General features: G+C 38.3%; 2 protein-coding genes and 1 pseudogene across 2 annotated transcripts in view; all 3 read left to right on the top strand.

Annotated features, from left to right (window-relative positions):
* LOC122089492 (aspartyl protease family protein At5g10770-like) overlaps positions 1-1,685 on the top strand; it is a 4,189-nt gene extending 2,504 nt beyond the window's left edge. Inside the window, exon 2 of the mRNA XM_042659249.1 lies at positions 415-1,685. Coding sequence (XP_042515183.1) covers positions 415-1,685 — 1,271 coding nt within the window. The remainder of the gene's footprint in view (positions 1-414) is intronic.
* Positions 1,686-7,942: 6,257 nt separating this feature from the next.
* LOC122088718 (aspartyl protease family protein At5g10770-like) lies at positions 7,943-11,234 on the top strand. Its single transcript, XM_042658038.1, has 2 exons — positions 7,943-8,197; positions 9,774-11,234. Exons 1-2 carry the CDS (start codon positions 7,993-7,995, stop codon positions 11,012-11,014), a joined length of 1,446 nt encoding a protein of 481 aa, XP_042513972.1. The 5' UTR covers positions 7,943-7,992; the 3' UTR covers positions 11,015-11,234.
* A 3,484-nt stretch (positions 11,235-14,718) lies between these two features.
* Positions 14,719-17,564, top strand: LOC122089491 (annotated as a pseudogene).
* The last annotated feature ends 4,373 nt before the right edge of the window (positions 17,565-21,937 follow it).

Genomic DNA, 21,937 nt, shown 5'->3' with positions numbered 1-21,937 from the left:
CTGATATTTGGGGGGGGGGGGGGGGGGATTCAATCACGTGCCCTTAGACAAACTCTAATCTTCTCAAGTTAGTAATCAGCCTCTATGCCAAAGCGCAGGCCCCGTTAAGGGTGTGAGTTAGTTAGTTAGTTAGTTAGTTATATATATATATATATATATATAATCACATATTCACTTCACTACTAGAGTAGAGATTTTCTCTTTTCCTACGGATGATGGAAAAATCTTACCCATCTTTTTAGGTTGTTGACCTGTTATCTAATATTTTCTCTAGAGGCACTCTCATATTAAGGTATGACATATATGGATGAAAACCCAACCCATCAAATACAAGTTAGCTAATCAAGTATTTCTTTTGTAATATCTCAAACAATTATTACATTACCTTATAATGGCTACTTCAATGCTTTTCAGGTTCCAAAAGCTTTAGTGGGCTACTGGAAGTAACTCACAAATATGGGCCTTGCTCACCACTGAAGAAAAGGAATGCAAAAATTCCTACTCTTCGTCAGATTCTGATCGATGACCAAACCAGAGTCAACTCCATCCATTCCAAAATCTCCAACAAAGAACCACTAGTAGATTCTAAAGTATCACTCCCAGCCAAATCTGGCGATTCCATAGGGACTGCAAACTTTCTTGTCGAGATTGGAGTTGGAACACCAAAGCAAAATTTCGCAGTAATCTTCGATACAGGTAGTGAACTCACTTGGATCCAATGCCAACCATGCTCCGGCCAATGCTATATCCAACAAGATCCCTACTTCAACTCTTCCGCATCCTCCACCTATTCCAACATCCCATGTGTCTCCAATGCATGCTCGCAACTTCAATCAACAGGCTATGCACAACCATCCTGCACCACCAATTGCCTCTACGAGGTCAATTATCTTGACAAATCTTACTCTAAAGGGGACTTTGCAACAGACACACTAACACTATCTTCCTCTGATGTCTTCCCCAATTTCAAATTCGGGTGTGGTCAAGACAACAAAGGTCCATTTTTATTGGGTTCCGCAGATGGATTACTAGGGCTTGGCCGTAGTCAGATCTCTATGGTATCACAGACTGCTCAAACTTATGGAAAGCTTTTCTCCTATTGTCTTCCACCCACAACCACCTCCACTGGCTTTCTTGCATTTGGTAAACAAGCAGGAAGTTCCTCTTCTACTCCTTTTCAATACACTCCACTACTAACAAATTCGAACCACCCCTCCTTCTATTTCCTAACTATGACGGGTATAAGTGTTAATGGGCAGAGTCTATCAATCCCAGAATCAGTATTTACAACTTCAGGAACCATAATAGACTCTGGAACTGTCATCACTCGTTTGGCAGCAACAGCCTATTCAGCTCTCAAGTCAGCATTTCGTCAAGCAATGTCCAAGTATCCCACTGCGCCGCCGCCGTATTCATTATTCGACACCTGCTATGATTTATCTGGATACAATACGGTAGATTTACCAACCATAGTACTGCATTTTGGTGGAGGTAGTGAGTTGAATGTTGATCAGTCTGGGATTCTATTTGGAGAAAACTCAAGTCTATTCTGTTTGGCTTTTGCTGGAAACTTAGATGATACAACTGTGGCAATCCTTGGAAATACACAACAGCAGACATTTGAGGTGGTTTATGATGTGGCAGGTGGAAAGCTGGGATTTAGCGCTGGAGCTTGTGGTAAATGAAATGAGAACCAGACCTTTTGTAATAAAGATATAATATAATATCAGCAGAAATCGAGCGATTTAGATTTTACCAAATAAATAAAAATAAAAATTCGAGCTATTGAATGATTAAGAAGATGATGATGTATTGGGTTACTTCTGCCTCATGGTTCAGAAATGTGGAGTTCGGGGTCTGTTGGACTTTCATTCTATTAATTGTGCTTTTATATCTAAAATTATGAGTTCGGATCATCTCAATCGGATGATCCAAGTTTCCTATTTTGTACAAAGTAGATTGATTTAATTCTGTTAAGTTTGTCTCGAATTCTTGACCCGTTTTGAAGATTGACCCGATCCGACATATTTTGGTGGCGATCTGAATGGAAAAATTTCTGAAATCTATGATGGAAGCAATCCAAGCCCAGAGACCATCATTAATCTCGTATACGCCCCCGCGGTATGGTTCGACCAGATCGATCGCAACCCGATGGGTTGACCCACGATTTTGGAGAATATATAATTTACTGTTGCTTGTTGAGAAAGGCATTGTATTCTAGGGTTTTCACGCAGCTAGGGTTTTAAGGCAAGTTTTTTTTCGCCTCTGTTAGGGTGTAATCTCTCTTCTGCATAGTGAATCATCTTTTTCTTCGCCCGAGGACGTAGCACACCACCATGGTGTGTGAACCTCTTTATATCTCTGTGTCGTACGGATCTATTATCTCTTTATTATTTGTGTTTCTTGGTGTTTGATCTAACAAATTCCTTCAAAACAGACTGATGAAAAAAAAAAAAAAAAAAAGTGGTGAGCATCGATCAAGTCTCATGAGAAACTGTGGTTGGAGAGTACGAGAATCGGCGGACTCTAAAATTATATAGCGACCCTTGTGGGTTTTTGTATTTTTGTGATTCGGTTGCTTTGTATCACCCCCTCTGAGGGGTGTCCTTGAAAGGGGAGGTCGTCTTCCTTTCCCCGCTTGGGGGTGAGTTTTTTATCTTGGTTTCTTGGATATTTTTATGGTTTTTATATATTTCTCTTTCTCTTAGTAAAGTGATTTATCTTATTTAAACCCTTACCCCTCTCTCTCTCTCCCTCTCTTTCTCTATCTCTCTCTCTTTCTCTCTCTCTCTCTCTCTATATATATATATATATATATATATGTTAAAAATGATAGAAAAGTTTTTGGATTCAGCTCCTCTTCAATGACTGCACCCTTGGATGATCACATAATCAACACTTGTCAGCACTTGGGGACCATAAGAGCAGATTTAGATGTGATGTAGCCTTGGAACAGTAAAATATATTCCATCCTTCACATCATTTCACATCTCTTTTTTATTATGTTCCCCTGTTTGTGCTTCTAGACTATTTTACCCCATCAAAAAAATAAAAAATAAAAAACTGTTTAGTTTACGGCGTGGCTTTTGCTGGAAACAAGGCTGATACTGATTTGGGGATCCATGGAAATATGCAACAGAAGACATTTGAAGTGGTTTATAATGTGGCAGGAGAAAAGCTGGGATTTGGAGCTGGAGCTTGTAGTTAAAGAGAAGCAGCCCTCTGTAATAATTAATGTGGCCAGAGATTAAGCGATTGAGTGATTAGCAATAAGAAGATTCTACCCCAAAAAAAAAAAAAAAAAGATTAGCAATAAGAAGATAATGTAGTGGGTTACTTTTATCTATAATTATATAGGGTTCCTTGTGGGCTTGTGTATGTTTCTTGTTTCGGTTGCTTTGTATAATTGTATTCCCCTCCAAGAGGCTGTCCTTGGTGTGAGTTATTTATATCTTGGTTTCTTGGCTGTTTGTATAACTTAATATCAATCTCTTTCTCTCTCTCTCTTCTGTAAAGTGGGGTGGGGCCTCAGGGGAATACGGATAAAACAGCTTTCTTAAAAAGTCCTTAGGATATCCTATTACTTTAGGGTATCAAATTTCCATTTTTTTATTAAAAAATGGATATCTGAAAATACTCGTTAGCTTCATTTAAAAAAAAATAATCATTAATTTACCAAAATCACTTTTGTGGGCATTGGACTTTAATTTGAAGCTTCTTTAGTTGTCTTACTCTTTAGACTTTATGGTTTGTAGGTTTGGGCCTTGGGGGTAGAATGGGTATTTCAAGCAGCTATTAAAAGGCCGTGTTAGGTCATGCTAAAGGGGTCGAGCTTATATGATAGGTCAGTTTGGGTCAGGCGACCAATGTGTATGGTCCTTGCATTGAAAACGACTGATTATAATGGGCTAGGCTCAAGTCTAACACATTTATTAATCAAGTCAGGCTAGTTCCGGTTTTAATTGATTGGACTTAGTCAAATTTGCAGGGATGGGCATGGAATTGACACTCCTACTTAAAATTTTGGGACTTTTTTGATTAAAAATTTTGAGACTTCAATATGGGTGAATGTCGAAATAATGGGTGTGGTATCTCTATAACTTGGGTTTTGCAGAAATGCTATTTCTTATTATTCATGGGACCTTACAATACACATGTATACAAAATTTCTACTCTACCCAATCCACTACATTAGGGGTGTCAATTCTGAGCCCGCAACGGTAGGCCTAACCGAGCCCGACACATTTATGGCCCGAGTTAGATCAGGCCGAATAATAAACGTGTCTGGCTTTAGCCCGACATATTTATTAAATTGGCGTTCATGGTGCAACTAGCTCCACTACATTAGGGGTGTTAATTCTGAGCCCATAGCAGTAGGCTTGACCTAGCCTGACACATTTACGGTCTGACCTGGACCGGCCAAATTAAGCCCGACACATTTATTAAACTGGCATTCAAGATGCAAGTAGCTAGCATGTCGGGCGCTCGACCGAACATACATGTTTATATGCTTGGATTGAACTGATTCGTTGTAACCCGACCCAGTCCGACCCCCTTTAATACTACATAAAATTTCCATTTTACCACTATTAATAAGAAATAAATTAAATTTTCTTACCCTTTGCTTTATAATAGGTTTGATTTAATTAACAAACAAGAAAGACTTAGAGCCGACCATCAGCTATGGGAGAATGACCCAAACCACGTGACTAACAAGTCCATAATCGATGAAAACAATGATAAATTAGCAAGGAATTCTAATGATGTTCCTATGAATGACTTAGAAAAGTTTCCATGATCACCTGTTAAAGAATTTTAATGACTCAAAACCATGTGAAAGTCTCTTTCACATTATCTGTCACCACACTCACCACTGCCTATTTTCATTGTTAAATCTTCCCTCCTTCCATTTGTGGAGAGTGTGGTGGGGTCAAGCCCCAATTGTTAACCCTTCCCTCTTTCAGGAAGCAAGTCATACTTCTCCTTCTTCAATAATAGATTGTTTCTTCACTGACCTCTAGAAGAAACCCAATTTTTCCCCCTTGAGAATGACTACCCACCAGCAATCAGAGGTCTCCCAACGGCATTCTAAGAAGCATGTTCCCAAGAATGACTTATAACTAGCCATCAGCTATCAGTGAATGACTCAATTGCACGTGAGAAATGTCACTCATTGCAGTTGTCATCGCTCCCGCAAAGAAGAAAATTGATTTTGCCAAATTATAATTGATTAGAATGCCTTACAAGAATTTTCTCGGTAAATGTTTTGTGATCATGGATAATGATGTATTGAAAGTAGTGATCATACCAGGTCACATATCAACCTGACACATTCGATACTGTTTAGGCATTATATCAATGTTGTATGGTATTGGCACCTTAAAGATATAATACATATTGGTTAGTATAAATAGATACACACTTTAAACTTTGTCTAGAGCAATAATGCTGGGTTTCAGATTTGAGGTCCGAATCTAGGGTGATTTTGATCGAAATCCTGTTCCAAATTGGAATGGATAGGGACCAACATGATCTCTGATTTTGAGTTTAAAATTCTTGATCGAATTAATTGTGATCAATTTCAATTTCATCTAATCTAAATCGTCAATTCTAGGGTTTTTGGAACTAGATCAAAATCGATAGCTAGGGATTGCTTTGATCTCTGATTTTGAGTTTAAAATCCTTAGTCGAATTAATCGTGATTGCCCCGATTTTAGTTATTCTAGTAAGGCCGATTCTAAGGTTTTTGGGACCCATATTAGAATCTATAGGAACTAGTTCATCTTCGATTCTGAGTTTAAAATCCTTGGTCGTATCAATCGTGACCAATCCCGATTTTATTCATTCTAGAATGACCAATTCTAGGGTTTTTAAGACCCGGATTGGAATTGGAATGGACTGGTTCGATCGATCTCCAATTATGAGTTTAAAATCCTTGGTGAATTAGTCTTGACCGATCCCAATCCAACTCTAGGGTTTTTAAGACCCCAATCAGAATTGGTAGGGACTAGTTAGATCTTCGATTCCAAGTTTAAAATCCTTGATCGAACTGATCCTAATCTAAAACGTGATTGATCCCCATACTAGTCATTCCAGAATGGCTGATTCTAAGGGTGTTCGGGATTGGATTGTCGGTTTTTCAGAACTGACAAGGTACCAATTTGTTCTCTGATTCCGAGTTTAAATCCTTATTCGAATCGGCTTATTCAAATTGGAATAGTTTGTGAATGATCTGATTCCGAATGTTTCAGAATGGCAAATTATATGGCTATATCAAGACTGAATTTGTTGGATATTCAGATTTGAGGGAAGACTCTTGGGCTTTTGGCTATCAATAGATCGATTTGGTTTTTATCAAATTGAACTGATTTCAGTTTCTTATTAAGTTAATTCGTTTTTCCAAGTTTATATGAAAAACTTATTTTCTTTAAAATATTTTTCGATTTTGAACCTCAAATCAGATCATGAATCATTAAGTATGAACCAGGTTCATCTCTTTTAATAATTGGCTGCCCACTTAATGGGTGGAATCCATGAGTTGTTTCCCTTACAAAAAGCGAAGGGCTACGTGTCTTAACACCCCACCATAAAGACCGGACTTGGATGTGATGTAGCCTTGTAACGGAGAAATGTATTCCAGCCTTCACATCATTTCACGTCTCCTTTTGATCAGAATCCCCTGTCTGTGCTCCTAAAGTATTGTACCCAATTAAAAAAATAAAAAATAAAAAACTGTTTGGTTTACGGCTTGCATCGCATCAATTGTTCTAAAAATAAAGTATGAATGTTGCAACCTAGCGATTAAGCAGTGGAAACAATTATTTAACATTCACCCCCTGACTTTGCACATGCAAGAGTCTCGTACATCAAATGCATTTTTTTTTCTTGAGTCATGTCGCTTGAATCGGCTCATGGAAGAGGTCCCTCTCCCCTGCTGGCCACCACCTTAACTCATTTCACTCACTCATATGTATTTCTCTTGTTTCGTATGCACCTATTCTCCTTACTATTCATTCTCCACGGGGACTAAATTTCTATACTTACGATTTCATTTGGACTGAGAATGATGAAAGAAATCGAAAGATTTGCTTCATCAACTTGTACAATGGTGAAAAAAGATTTGGTGATTGTAAAAGACTCCTCTTTTCTTCCTCAATGGTTTTTCAATGAGAACTTGAGACTTAAGAAGCAACTACTTGAAAGAGAATCTTTTAAACACGTTATAAAAAGTAGATGGAGAAGCTTTAATTTTGCTTTTTAAAAGATAAACATATGAAATTTCATTGTGATTTCTCTCAAACCGATCACCTCTTTCACATTGAGAGTTTTAGGTGACAAAAATCAGTTTTGTAATCTAATCCTTTAGTTAAGCAGCCATTGTATGGAGGTAATGATAGAAAAAGTTTATATCTTCTTCTTCTTCTTCTTCTTCTTTTTTTAAATTATTATTATTATTATTATTATTATTTCATGTCTCTTCATTAAACTTCCAATCAGTGGAAGCCGTGAGTGAACCTTTCAAATTATGAACAATTAATATTTGAAATACTAATGGGTTTTAGGGGGAAATTTTATTTTTATTTTCTTTATTTTTTATGGAAGGCTTTATTTTTTTATAATGGATTATTGTTTAAACTGCCAAAAAGAAGAGCTTACTAGTAGAAGGAGCATTCAGTGGAGTCCTCCATTAGGGTCCCTACAAGGTCTCAAGACTTGACAGTGTGAAAGCACCCAAATAATGTATTTAATTACTAGTCAGCAGAAACTATACCGTATTCGTTAAGTTAGGGCAATAAATCTCTTGTTTTCCACAGTTGATATCAGGAAGACTTGAGACCAATGAAAGTCTAACAACTGTGATATTTCTCTGTTCTTTCACCAAAAAAAAAGAAAAAAAAATTCTTCCCTGTCTCCCTCTATATATAGATCACCTTGAACGTTTGGTTATTGCCAGTAGCCATTGGTTGGATAACCCAATACCCATTATCACCCATGGCCATAATTAACTACTCTTCCTGCTTCCTTTTCCTCCTCCTTTCAATTGTTCTTCCTTTGTTTCTCTATAGGTTTCCAGAGAAGGTGGAGGGCTATAGATTTAAAGAAATAACTGTGAATATTGAGCATCAACGCAAGACCCATCATGTCGTTTCACTCAGCTCCTTGATGCCAGCCGCAGTTTGTTCTACTCCTGCCCAAGGTGATTCCTCTAACTTTATATGTTTGTGTTTGTATTGGTGGAATTTAATCACCGATCTTATCTTATTTACCATGCTGCAAATCTTGATTCTACAAGTCTTGTCTTTGTCATGTGGATTAAAATAGTTAAACTTCTATCAATCCTTTTGCATGGATTCTTGTGTTCATTCTTACTTGGAATCTCCATGTAACCAACCCCATTAAGATTTTAAATGTTATTATACTAAATAGTAATTTTTCAATAAAATATTCATATCTTAGAAGACTGGACCTTTTTCATCCATTCCTTATTGTCAATCTTCACATCCATTTTGGACAAAACCAGTACTTATTTCACTCTTTTTTACTTAATTCCCATACTTAAAAGAAGGTTCTACTTGAAAACCGGAAAGGCAAGGTGTGCTGGTTTTTCTTCTCTCTTTTCTTCCTTTTGGGATAATGATAGAAAAATGGATGGTATTTCACTATACCCTATGTGGCAAGGGAATCTCCACATCTAAGACATCTTACCTTTTGTATTTACATGGGTAAGAATTAGAATTATTTTCAACCCTGTATTGTAAGGATGGGATTTTTTTTTTTAGATGCAAGATATGAGGGCCACTATGGTCATTCAGAAGTATAAGATCCACTGAGAAGCCGGACGAAGATCCACATAAGTAAAACATAGTTGGTGAGTTATGGTGCATAAAAAACTCAAGCACACCAGGAGGTCTCAAGTTTGAGCTTTCTGGCTTTTATATATTTCTCCTCTCTATCTATCCAAAAAAAAAAAAAAAAACTACATAAATGGGCCAGCAAAGATCCAATAAACCCACTTATTCAAACTACAATTATTTTTATTATTATTAATTATTATATAAAAAGATGGATCCCAAAAGGGGTGAAAGTTTTATGATGTCAAAGGAATCGAATCACATATTCACATCACTAGTTGGGGAGGAGATCTTTTCGGAAAAAAATCGTCTGCAATTCCGATCTTGTACAATTCCGTGCAATACCATCGTTAGGCGGTGACACGTGTATTGATACCAATACAATGATCCAGATCTGATTTAAATGCCTCTTCACTGATTTAATGTTTTATTAGTTGTACCAGATCTGGACCATTGTATTGATATCAATACACGTATCACCGCCTAAAGATGGTATTACACGAAATTGTACAAGATCGAATTACAGACGATTTCAATCCGATCTTTTCTAGTCATACGGATGATGAAAAACTTTTGCCCATCTTTTCTGGGTTATTGACTTCTTATTGTCTGGTTATCTCATATTTTATTAAGAGGCACTCTCAGACCAAGGTGTGACATATATGGATCAAATTCAAAACCCAGCCCATCAAATAGAGTGTGGGGCTCACCTACCCATTTCGCCAGGTGTCCACACGATCTCCCACCCTCTATCCCCCAGACTGAGTAGAGCAGTCTGAGGAGCGATGGAGGGTGGGAGATGCAGTGGACACCTGGCCATATGGGTAGATGATCCAGGCTCCATCAAGTACCAGTTACCTAATCAACTCTCTCTCCAACAATTATTACACTGATTTACAAGGGTTCCTTCAATGCTTTCAGGTTCCAAAAGCTTAAGCGGGCTACTGCAAGTATATCACAAATATGGACCTTGCTCACCACTCAAGAAAGGGAATGGAAAAATTCCTAGTCCTCGCCAGATTCTCATCAATGACGTAACTCGAGTCAAGTCCATCCATACCAAATTCTCCAACAAAGACTCATTAGGAGATTCTACAGTATCACTTCCCGCCAACACTGGGGATTCTGGAAACTATATTGTACAAATTGGAGTTGGAACATCGAAGCAAGATTTCACAGTGGTCTTCGATACTGGTAGTGATCTCACTTGGATCCAATGCAAACCATGCAGCCAATGCTATCCCCAACAAGATCCCTACTTCGACCCTTCTGCATCTTCCACCTATTCCATCATCCCATGTGGCTCCAACGAATGCTCACAACTGAATTCAGCAGGCTATGCGGCACAGTCATCCTGCAACACCAATTGCCCCTACCAGGTCATCTATGGTGACAGATCGTACTCTCAAGGGGACTTTGCAACAGACACATTAACACTTTCCTCTGATGTTGTCTCCAATTTCCAATTCGGGTGTGGTCAGAACAACCACGGTTTATTTGGTTCTGCAGATGGATTACTAGGCCTTGGCCGCAGTCAGATCTCTATAGTATCACAGACTGATCAAAAGTATGGAAAGATTTTCTCCTATTGTCTTCCATCCACAACCAGCTCCACTGGTTTTCTTGCTTTCGGTAGCGAAGCGGGTTCTTCTTCTACTCCTCAATACACTTCACTACAAACAAATTCCAATTACCCCAACTTCTATTTCCTAACTATGACGGGTATAAGTGTTAATGGGCAGAGTCTGTCAATCCCAGAAACAGTTTTTAAAACTTCAGGAACCATTATAGACTCTGGAACTGTCATCACTCGTTTAGCACCAACAGCTTATTCGGCTCTTAAGTCAGCATTTCAACAAGCAATGTCCAAGTATCCCACTGCCCCATCGGATTCACTATTGGACACATGCTATGACTTGTCTGGATACACTAATGTAGACTTGCCACAAATAGTATTACATTTTGAGGGAGGCACTGATTTGAATGTTGATAAGTCTGGAATTCTGTATCAAGATAGCTCAACTCAATCTTGCTTGGCTTTTGCTGGAAACGACGCTGATACTGATAAGGGGATCGTTGGAAATATGCAACAGAAGACATTTGAGGTGGTTTATAATGTGGCAGGAGAAAAGCTGGGATTTGGCACTGGAGCTTGTAGCTAATGAGAACCAGCCCTTTGTAATCATATGGCCAGAGAATAAGCGATTGAGTGATTAGCAATAAGAAGATAATGTAGTGGGTTACTTCTATATATAATTATATAGGGATCCTTGTGGGCTTGTATTTTTTTTATTTTTTTTTTCCGGTTGCTTTGTATCCCCCTCCAAGGGGCTGTCCTTGGTGTGAGTTGTTTATGTCTTGGTTTCTTGGCTGTTTGTATAACTCGCTCTCTCTCTCTCTCTCTCTCTCTCAATTTGTCTCTAAAGTGGGGCTATAGGGGAATACGAATAAAACAAGCTTTAGACGGACCATAAAAAGTTCTTATGATAATATCCTATTAATTTAGGGGAATCAAATTGCCATTTTCTACTAAAAAATGGATTTCTAAAATACCCATTAGTTTTATTAAAAAAAAAAACAAAGTTTAATTAGTTTACCAAAATCACTTTTGTGGGCATTGGGCTTGGGTTGAAGCTTGTTTAGTTGTTTTACACTTTGGTCTTTACGGTTTATTGGTTTGGGCCTTGGGTGTAGAATAGGTATTTCAAGCAACTATTAAAAGGTCGGGCTTGGTCATGCTAAATCTTATAATAGGTCAGTTTGGGTTGGGCGACCGATGTGTATGGTCCTTGCATTGGAAACAACTGATTATAATTGGCTGAGCTCAAGCCTGATATGTTTATTAATCAGGTCAAGTCGATTTGGATTTTAAATGGTTGAACTTGATTGAGCCTGCAGGGACGGGAATGAAATTGATATTCCTTAAAATTTTGAGACATTTTTTTTCTTTTCAGTTAAATATTTTGAGACTTTATGTGGCTGGATGTCAATATAATTAATGGGTGTGGTATATCTCTTACTTGAGGTTTTGCTGAAATGTTATTTTTTATTATTCATGGACAAAAGTTTTTTACAGTCCATATCTCTAGAATGTTCAGCCACATGGAAGAGTGTCGTGGTAATTATGATCATATGGATATCAAGAAATTGCTTAGACTGATCACATATTAAATTCTAGACTTGAGTTATCCATGTACCCTCGTGCATATTAGTCAACTACCCAGTAATTTTTAGCAATCCATGTCTTCTTAAAGTTTCAATTTCTCATGGATTTTCAAAGTCATATTTTGTCACTTGATCAACTTCAATTTTGCTGAAACTCTAAACATGTGAACAAGGAACCTTAGGATCCACGTGTACACAAAATTTCTATTCTACCCAATTCATTACGTGTTAAATAACTGTACTCTTCAGACCTACTAGACTGAAAAACAATCACTTCTATGTTTTTTCAAACCCTTATATTGTAGTCTTTTTTTTTTTTTGGCTAACAACGGGTATCTAGGCCTTCAGTTTGACTAGTCCCGCAGGCCCATACTGACCCCACAACCACACCTTTATACTGTAGTTTACAAGCATTTATAAAGGGGGAAAAAAATTAAAGAAGAATGATTTTAGCCAAAAATAAATTTTGTTATTGATAATCAATCAGGAACTACGGAGATTATGCATTTCATGACATGATTGAGAGATCTGAATAGCTCATTCTTGGAATCATATAATTGCTTCACTGACTAAACATTTCCAGTGTAAACACCCTAAATCCTTAATCATAAACCTTTTACATAAACGACTAATCATAATGGGACCCACTAGCTTATGGGTGGTGATTTAAAAATATTAATTAACAAACAAGAAAGACTTGGAACTGACCGTCAGCTATGACTCAAACCACGTGACCAACAAGTCCATGATCGATGAAAACAATGATAAATTAGCAAGGAATTCTAAGTAATAATGATGTTCCTATGAATGACTTGGAAAAGTTTCCATGATCACCTATCAGAGAATTTAATGACTCATAACCATGTGAAAATCTCTTTCACATTATCTGTCACCAGACTCCCTATTTTCATTGTTAAATCTTCCCTCCTTCCATTTGTGGAGAGTGTGTGGTGGGGTCAAGCCCCAATTCTTAACCCTTCCCTCTTTCAGGAAGCAAGTCATACTTCTCATTTTTCAATAATAGATTCTTTCTTCACTGACCTCTAGAAGAAACCCAATTTTTCCCTTTCGAGAATGACAACCCACCCGCAATCAGAGGTTTCCCAACGGCATTGGCTTGCCAGTTCGGTACACCCCCATGGAACCAGGGCTTCTATACGTGTAATTGGTGGGAATCGGTCAGAGCCGATTCTGATCCGAATCATCCGATTCTTATCAATATAGGGTGAAATTGGGATTGGCTCTAGAATTGGTCCACAATATAATAATAACTCGTGGGCTTGTGAGGATGCTAAGGCCACAGTCCCATTTTCTGTGGCCCATCGTGACGTACAAAGGTAGGGGGAGAGATGGAGATCACATCTGGACTGTTCTAGTGTTCGATCATCGATGAATGAAAAATTCATCTAATAATTTATTATTTACTATTTCGTATGAGGACTGGGTATCAAATCGATCTCTTGTTTTCCATATACATATGTAGATGAAGATATTTTGCATTACATCATATCCCCGCTCACTTGCACCATCCCACAATGAACGGGAGAGTGATCTCCCCAGAAGTCAGAGTCAGAATCAGAGTAAGCTAAGCTACCTCCATTGCTAAGGCATGTACTCTTTGAGGATGACGGGGACTTGAGACTTTTGGATGTAAAGGTCCTCAGTCACTCGTTTGATGAATTCCTCGATGTCTTCGGCGGGCATGACCTTCCGAAGGAGTTTGTTCTTCAGCTTTCTCTTTTTCTTGGAACCTGGCGCTCGACGGCGTCTAGTCCTTTGAGGAGCCAAAGTTGCAGTTTGATGTTGTTGATGTTGTTGGGCAGCCCTTGCAGCAGCAATCTTCTTGGTCCTTTTTCTGACAAAAGTTTGCCACCCATCGCCGTGCAACTCGTCCTCTGAAGCTGATGAGTTCAAGTCTTCATTGGAACAAGAAGGCAACTTCTCTCTTAGGGAGAGGACAATCCTCATCTAATTCGTTGACTGGTGCGGGACGATACCCTTTTAATGGTATAGTTTGCATTACATCAGCTGAAAAAGACTAAAGACTAAAGGAATTCAAGTCTTCGTAGTGTAAAGAAAGGGTAAGAGCCCGTTTGGTATCATTTCTGTTCCAGAAACGCCGTTTCGTGTCAAAAACGAAAATTTCAGTTTCTGTGTCAAAATGCAGTTTTTAAACGAAAAAATTGTGTTTCAAAATTTCAGATTTTTATCGGGAACTTTTTTTTTTTTGGTAAAATGGAACGAAACTGGGAAGACGGGACTCCAAAATGGAGTTCCATCCAATGTCGTTTTTTCAGTTTTTTTTTTTTCACTTTTTGTTTTAAAAAAACAGAAACGGACCATAAGTGCACTAAACAGAAGATTCTGTTTTTTCGTTCCAATAGAATGAAAAAACTCCAGAAACGTTTTTTTAGAACAATACCAAATGGAGCCTAATTGCTGAATTTTCCACAAAATAGAATGGTGTAAAGAACCTTCTTCCCTCTCTATATATAGATAACCTTGAAGGTTAGGTTACTGCAAGTAGCTAGCCATAGAGTTGAGGAGGAAGTGAAACAATTATTGTCTAGAGAACTCAATACCATCAATATCCATGGCCATTAACTCCTCCTTCCTTTGCCTTCTTCTTTCAACTGTTCTTCCTTTGTTTCTTTTTTCTGGTTGTTATTTAGAGAAGGTAGAGGCCTATAGATTCCAAGAAATGACTGAGAATCTTCGATTCCAGACTCATGTGGTTTCACTTAGCTCCTTGATGCCAGCTGATGTTTGCTCTACCACAGCCAAAGGTGGCATTTCATTCAACTCTATGTTTGTGTTTTTGTATTTGTAGATTAGATTTCCTTTCCTATGCATTTTCAATTCCTTAATTTCTATTTTCAGTGGAAAGAGGACTATTTTCTTTGTATATGGTTGGTTGGTCATAGAGTTGATAAAGGGTAATGGTTTATCCAAGGAAAAGTTTTGAATCATAGTTATAATCTCCCAATCGTTTAGACTTATGTAAAATATATTTTCTTATTTCTCAAAAAAATTTTTTTTTTGGTATAAAAGATATTTTTATTCAGAGAAAGTTTTCCAACATCGAGGTTCATTAAATATCCTTTATTAGCTGAAGTTGATAATACCCCGAATTCATACGCGATAGCATATCTCACCCATTTGGAGGATCTGCACTCCCTTTTTTATTGCTAATGACGGGTATTCAGGCCTTCAGCCTGGCTAAGCCCACGGGTCCATACTAACCCCACAATTGTATGGACCGGGTCATACCGGGGTTAAATGATAACCATTCAACTTTCATCAAAAGCAGTGAAGAGCACTAAACACCCCTGTGTGAGTGACCCAAAGTGGCCCAAGGTGTGCCTAGTGGGAGTCGAACTCCCATGCATGTATTACTTCCCAAAAAATACATCCCTTTAAATTATTTCATTATAAGGCAAGAGAATATTGTTCTCTCATGTCCTTTATGCACAATTCAAATAAAAAATTTTGTTGCTACCCTGCAACCCCATGGTAACAGCCAAGGAAATGGAATCTCAAGGGTAGGTTTGAAAATACCCATCTAGAGTGTATTTTTTCACCCATATCTCATATATTCCATTCCCCTGGCTGGTACTAAGAGTTGCATGTACTTGGCTGCAACCCAAGAAGCAGCCAAGTTTCATTCCTTTGCACCGATGCGGTGAGGATTTGGACGATTGGGCGCAACCAAACACACGCCCTAAGGTGCTCACAGCCATCCAGAGCCTCACTATACCACTGCGGTGAGGCTGAGGATTTTCATGCCTATTTTCCACCCCACCCAATAATTTCCATTAACCAGGTTTACCTTCTCTATGCTTTTCAGGTTCAGAAATCTCACGCAAGCTATTGAAAGTAGCTCACAAATATGGGCCTTGCTCACGATTGAAGAAGGAAGGGAAATCCAAACTTCCTAATTGTTAGATCAAACACCAAGAAACACGAATAAAGAAAGATAATAGATCCGTACGACACAGAGATTTAACGAGGTTCACACACGAGGGTGGTGTGCTACGTCCTCGGGCGAAGAAGAAGATGATCCACTATGCAGAAGAAGGATTACACCCTAACAGCGGCGAGGAAGAACTCGCCCTGAAACCCTAGCTTCGTGAAAACCCTAGAATACAATGACTCTCAACAAGCAACAGTACATTATATATATATACGCCAAATAACGGTTCGACCCATCGGGTCGCGGTCGATCCGGTCGAACCATACCGCGGGGGCTACGCCCCCGCACCCCCATACGAGATACGAGATCAGTGATGGGCTCCGGGCTTGGGCCGATCGGGTCACCACCAAAATATGTCGGATCGGGTCAATCTTCAAAACGGGTCAAGAATTCGAGACAAACTTAACACTAATCTTAGCCAGATCCTCATCGACGACCAAACCCGAGTCAAGTCCATCCAATCCAAAATCTCCAACCAACAATCAACAGTAGCAGATTCTACAATGAAACTACCTGCCAAATCTGGCGAATCACTAGGGAATGGAAACTACGTTGTCAATATTGGATTTGGAACACCGGAGCAAAATTTCACAGTATTTTCCAATACTGGTAGTGATATCACTTGGATCCAATGCCTACCATGCTCCCGCCACTGCTATACCCAACAAGATCCCTACTTCAACTCTTCTGCTTCCTCTGCCTATTCCAACGTCCCATGTGGTTCCAACTCATACTCCCAACTGAAATCAACGGGCTACGGACAGTCATCCTGCACCACCAATTGCATCTACCATGCCTCCTAGGGTGACGGATCCTACACTCAAGGCTACTATGCAACTGATACACTTACACTATCTTCCTCTGATGTCTTCTCCAATTTCGAATTCGGATGTGGTGAGAACAACGATGGGATATTTGGTTCTACAGATGGATTACTAGGCCTTGGCCGCAATCAGATCTCTATGGTATCACAGACTGCTCAAAAGTATGGAAAGCTTTTCTACTATTGTCTTCCATCCACAACCAGCTCCACTGGTTTTCTTGCTTTCGGTAGCCAAGCAGGTTCCTCTTCTCCTCCTCAATACACTTCACTACTGACAGATTCAAGCCAACCCTCATTCTATTTTCTAAATATGACGGGTATAAGTGTTGGAGGGAAGAAATTATCTATCTCAGAATCAGTATTTACAACCTCAGGAACCATTATAGACTCTGGAACTGTAATCATTCGTTTGGCACCAACAGCCTATTCAGCTCTTCGTTCAGCATTTCGTCAAGCAATGTCCAAGTATCCCACTGCACCACCGTATTCATTGTTGGACACTTGCTATAACTTGTCTGGATACAATACGGTAGACATACCGAGCATAGTATTGCATTTTGAGGGAGGTACTGACTTGAATATTGATCAATCTGGGATTATAGTTGAAGCGAGCTCAACTCAATATTGCTTGGCTTTTGCTGGAAACAGCGATGACTCAACCGTGGCGATACTTGGAAATAAGCAAACGTTTGAGGTGGTTTATAACGTTGCAGGAGAACAGCTAGGATTTGGTGCAGGAGCTTGTAGCTAATGGGAACCAGCCCTTCGTAATATAAAGATAATATTACCAGAAATCGAGTGATAGATTAATTAGTAATAGAAATTTCAAGAGGAATAAGGAAAAGAGAAGTGAAACTGGAGAACAAGCAAGTCAAAATAGACGCGTAACATGCTTAATTGCTTATGTTGTGATTTCTTTTTTTAATTATATTTGCAATTGTAACCATAGAAGAAGTAAAACTTGGAAGAGAAAGCTGTATTCTATCATTAAATTTAAGAGAGGCAGGTAATAGGAGATTGCATGGCATTACTTGTTAAGTTCAAGTCCAATATAACTCTTCCTCTCTCTCTCTCGCGGCAGGCATAACCGTTTTAAGATCGAATCAGACCAGCCCAATTAATGTTTATCAAGTTTTTCTTGGCCCAATTATAATTAGTCGGTACAAGGGTACTACTTGATGGGGGTCTGATCAAGATCGGCTAATTAATAACCTGACTCAACGTGCTATGTTTAAAATCTATTTATAATCCAATTAGAGCCCGACATATTTAAAGGCCCATTATAACCCATTTAAAGTTACATGTATCATTAGCCCATTTTAAAGTCCTTAGAAAACCATTTAGCCTTATCATTGGTAGCTCAAATGAAGATCGATATCGAGCTAACTGTTTATAAATGGGATTATGCCTAACAAATGTGGTCAAGTAGTTTGTGGACTTGTGAGAATGGCTTTAAAAAATGAATCGAAATTATCAGTATTAGTTGGATTGAAATAGTATTTACTTTGATCAATTCTTGACTTGGAATTTTTCCAATTTTGATCCATATGTATGATCTAAGGGTAAAATCATAATAAAAATTGATCTAAAAAAAGGAGGTAGATCTGTCCAATGTGGTCCAATCCAAACCGATTTAGAAAAGTGTCGAAACAGTACCAGCCTTGACCGATCTCTTTACTGTTCAATTTGTTTTAGAACCTTGCTTGCTTGTGATGATGGAAGGAGTTCCCACACGAGATGGATAACCCCAAATGTGTATAATGATACAAGAGTGATGTGATGCGATTGGACTCTAGGTTCATTGTTAATTCTTTCACTCTTAATTACCTGAAATATCTTTCTATTTATGCTGAATGTCATCTGGGCTAGCAAAATAAACTATTCTCTTTTCACCACGGATGGAGAGAAACTGAATTCTAAAAAATGATTGAAATAGTCAATATCGCCTGTGTATGTGACACCAATGAGGGCATGAGACAAGACTAGCTAAACTATATTAAGTGGCAAGGGATCATTTCCAAGGAGAGAGAGGGGCCGGACACGCGGGCCTTTACCCCTACAGACCCAATTGCATTATCAAAAGCTTTGTTTTCTTTTTTTCTTTGGGTTTTTTGGGGGTTTGGGAGAGGGGGGGGGGGGGAATGGAGGTGTAGAGCAAAACGTATTTCAAGAAAGCTGGATTTCATTTTCCTAAGAAAATGGCTACCCACTTCCTCTTGTTTGTCCGCTTCTATATTATTTTCCAGTTCTCAGAAGATTCTCGGCTACATAAAGGGCAGACCACCGATCAAGAACTATGGGTCAAAGTTCTCCCCTTCGATGATTTGATCTCCAATCCTAGAAGTTGAAAGAGGTGAGAGAGGGAGAAAGTAATGCATATCATGAAGCATTAAGGCATCATACTAATGAACCCACGGGAGATATTGGGAGTGGAAAAGGAGCATCAAGAGAAAGGGAACAGAAACACCATCCAAGGTTGGTGTTGGAGAGCATTGAAAAATATCATACTAACATGATCTGCAGGCTCACGGCCGCTCTTATTTATTGGCAGTGAAACTAAGAAAATACAAAAAATGAAATAAGAGCACAAGGGAGTCAGAATTACAGTGGTCTCAATACCTAATACAGTTGAACAACAAAGGAAGCAAAGCCCTATTGTGCTAAACAGATGAAGGCTAAGGATTTGGCTGTATAAGAGAGATCAACTCGATCTTCATGGACAGCGATACAAGATCTCTTGTAGAAATGTAAGAATCAAATTAAGTTGCACTATTGCAAAATGTTGGTCACAAGTTCAAAACTTGGAATCAGCATCTCCTCTGAAGTGGGGGCTAAGGCTATGTATACTTGTCCCTCCCAAACCCTAAAGTAGCGGGAGCCTTGTGCATTGGATTGCTCTTTTTAACTTTCCTTGCAAGTGTATTGACTCTTGATTCTCTCCACCTTTTCTCCTTTAAAAAAGAATCGGTGGGAGTGTGAATAACAATGAAAAATACCTTCTGTGGACATAGGTTGACATTAAAATTCTGCAGTCTCCTCTCTCAATCTCTATCTCTATCTCTATCCCTTTTAGTGCTGTAATAGGCTGCAATCTTGTTTGTTTTCTGGCTGATTGAGACTCATTACTATTAACCATAACTTTTTCAGACCAGAAAAAAAAGGAGGGATTTAGAATTGGGACTGGAACTTAAAGTTATCCCACCCACTTTTTGTTGGGAAGCAAGGCCTTCTTGTCTGTGTATGAGTCATAGATACAGCAGCTCACAAAATTGCATACTACTCATAAAAATGTATAGGCAAATATTGAAAGCAAATAAATAAAACAAGCTCAAATTAAAACACAACACCAAATTTAACATGGAAAACACTTCAATGTGAACGGAAAACCATGATACAAAATCTGAGGGGAACACACTAAAATTTAATGATTACAATGTTCTATTCTCAAGTTTTTGATCACCCAAAACTTGAGATTTAAAAACAAGAATGAGAGAGGACCAATAATACTTGAAGAAGTATAAGGTTAATTACTGGCAAGCATCAACAAGATGACACTATTCCACCTCTAAAATCCCCCTAAGAATATCTCCCAATAGCTTGGAAAACAACCAAAAGCATAAAAACCATTTTCGATTTACTAATTAGATCAAGAGCGTGAGAAATAGCAGGAAACAGGCCTCAAGAATGGCCCCAATGTGAGAATAAATCTCCTATAGATATTCAAAGATTCAAAACCTTTGTTTTGTCTTCTCAAAAAAGCTTGTGTATTCCTCTATACCCAAAAAACTCTCTCCCTCTCTCTTCTTTTTGGGTGAATGGAAAACATATCAAAGCAAAAGAGCAATGTACAACATCAAATCCACTAATGGCAAGCCTAAGAGGGGAGGGGGGGGGGCACCCAACAGAAGATCAAAACAGATAATCAAATGACGATACATCAAAAGCAGGGGAGAAGAAACATCCATAAATGATGATACATCAAGAAGCCGGGGTGAGGGGAGAGATAAGAGGAAGGTCCCACATTTGGCTAGATGCCTATTTTTTATAGTGTCTAGGCTTGCAAAATGAATTGGGAGAATCTTATTTATGATCTCAAATGTAATGGCTTCCCAGATCTGTTTTATAGTGAGCGACAAGGAGGTCCATCTTCTAAACATTATGAATCAGAACACTAAAGGCAAAATTTCCAATATAATCACTAACTGACTTACCACTGAATTTTATTTTATTTATTTTTTAAGATTCACCTATTCTCATTGTAAGGGATGGATTACTCTTTGATGAGGCCAAAACTTACTAAGACCCCTTTCTAAATCGATCTTAAAAAAGGACAAGAAAAAAAAGAGGTGGTCCACATTTTCTATGGAGTTCCTAAATAAACAACAATTAGTGATTGATAAATTTATCCTACGAAAAAACTCCTAAGTATGGATAGATAAGGTTAAAGCATGCCAAATAGTGAAACTATGTCTAGGAAGGAACTCCAGAGAAGGACCTCTTTCTTTCTTTTAAAAAATTCACTTCACTCTTCCAAAAGCGACTCTTCGTTTCTATGACCCCACTAAGGAAAAATGGGTTAGCTTTCACATGGGGCTGGACCCACATCGAACAACTCCCAATAAACTCCCCCTCAAGCTTTGTGAATGAATGAATTATTAATGTGCTTTCCTTATTTTTTGGTAGAACCTTTGTTTTTTAGTTTTAATTATTATTTCTCCTTATTTGTAGTCTTCTTATTTGTCTAAATTTTCTCTCTCTCTCTCTCTCTCTCTCTCTCTACTATTAGTTTCTAAATAATAGATTCTTTTATTAAATTCTCACTCTCACTCTCAAACTCTCACACCTCTTCCTACCAGAAAATATATATATATATATATATATATATCTCCCCTACAGGTAAAAAGATAACAAGGTTCTTATTTTTTAAGGAGACCTTGCTTTTAATTGGTTTTGGATCCCCTACTTATATGATCACCTGGTTAAACATGTGAGCATCCAACACCTGAATCATTTATTGCCATTACAAGGATAAAGATGGGCATATTTGAAAGAAAAAGGGACATGAGTTTTTTTTTTTTTTCAATTTTTTTTTTTTTTTTTTTTTTTTTTTTTTTGCAACTATTA

Source organism: Macadamia integrifolia, chromosome 9 (assembly GCF_013358625.1).
Source record: "Macadamia integrifolia cultivar HAES 741 chromosome 9, SCU_Mint_v3, whole genome shotgun sequence".
NCBI classification, from domain to species: Eukaryota; Viridiplantae; Streptophyta; class Magnoliopsida; order Proteales; family Proteaceae; genus Macadamia; species Macadamia integrifolia.
Note: the sequence above shows the minus strand (reverse complement) of the source record. Positions and strands in the feature narration are given on the sequence as shown.

Coding starts and splice junctions, on each gene's coding strand:
- LOC122088718 (XM_042658038.1), top strand. CDS start 7,993: ATGGCCATAATTAACTACTCTTCCTGCTTCCTTTTCCTCCTCCTTTCA. Junction 8,198..9,773: donor TTGTTCTACTCCTGCCCAAG/GTGATTCCTCTA, acceptor CAATGCTTTCAG/GTTCCAAAAGCTTAAGCGGG.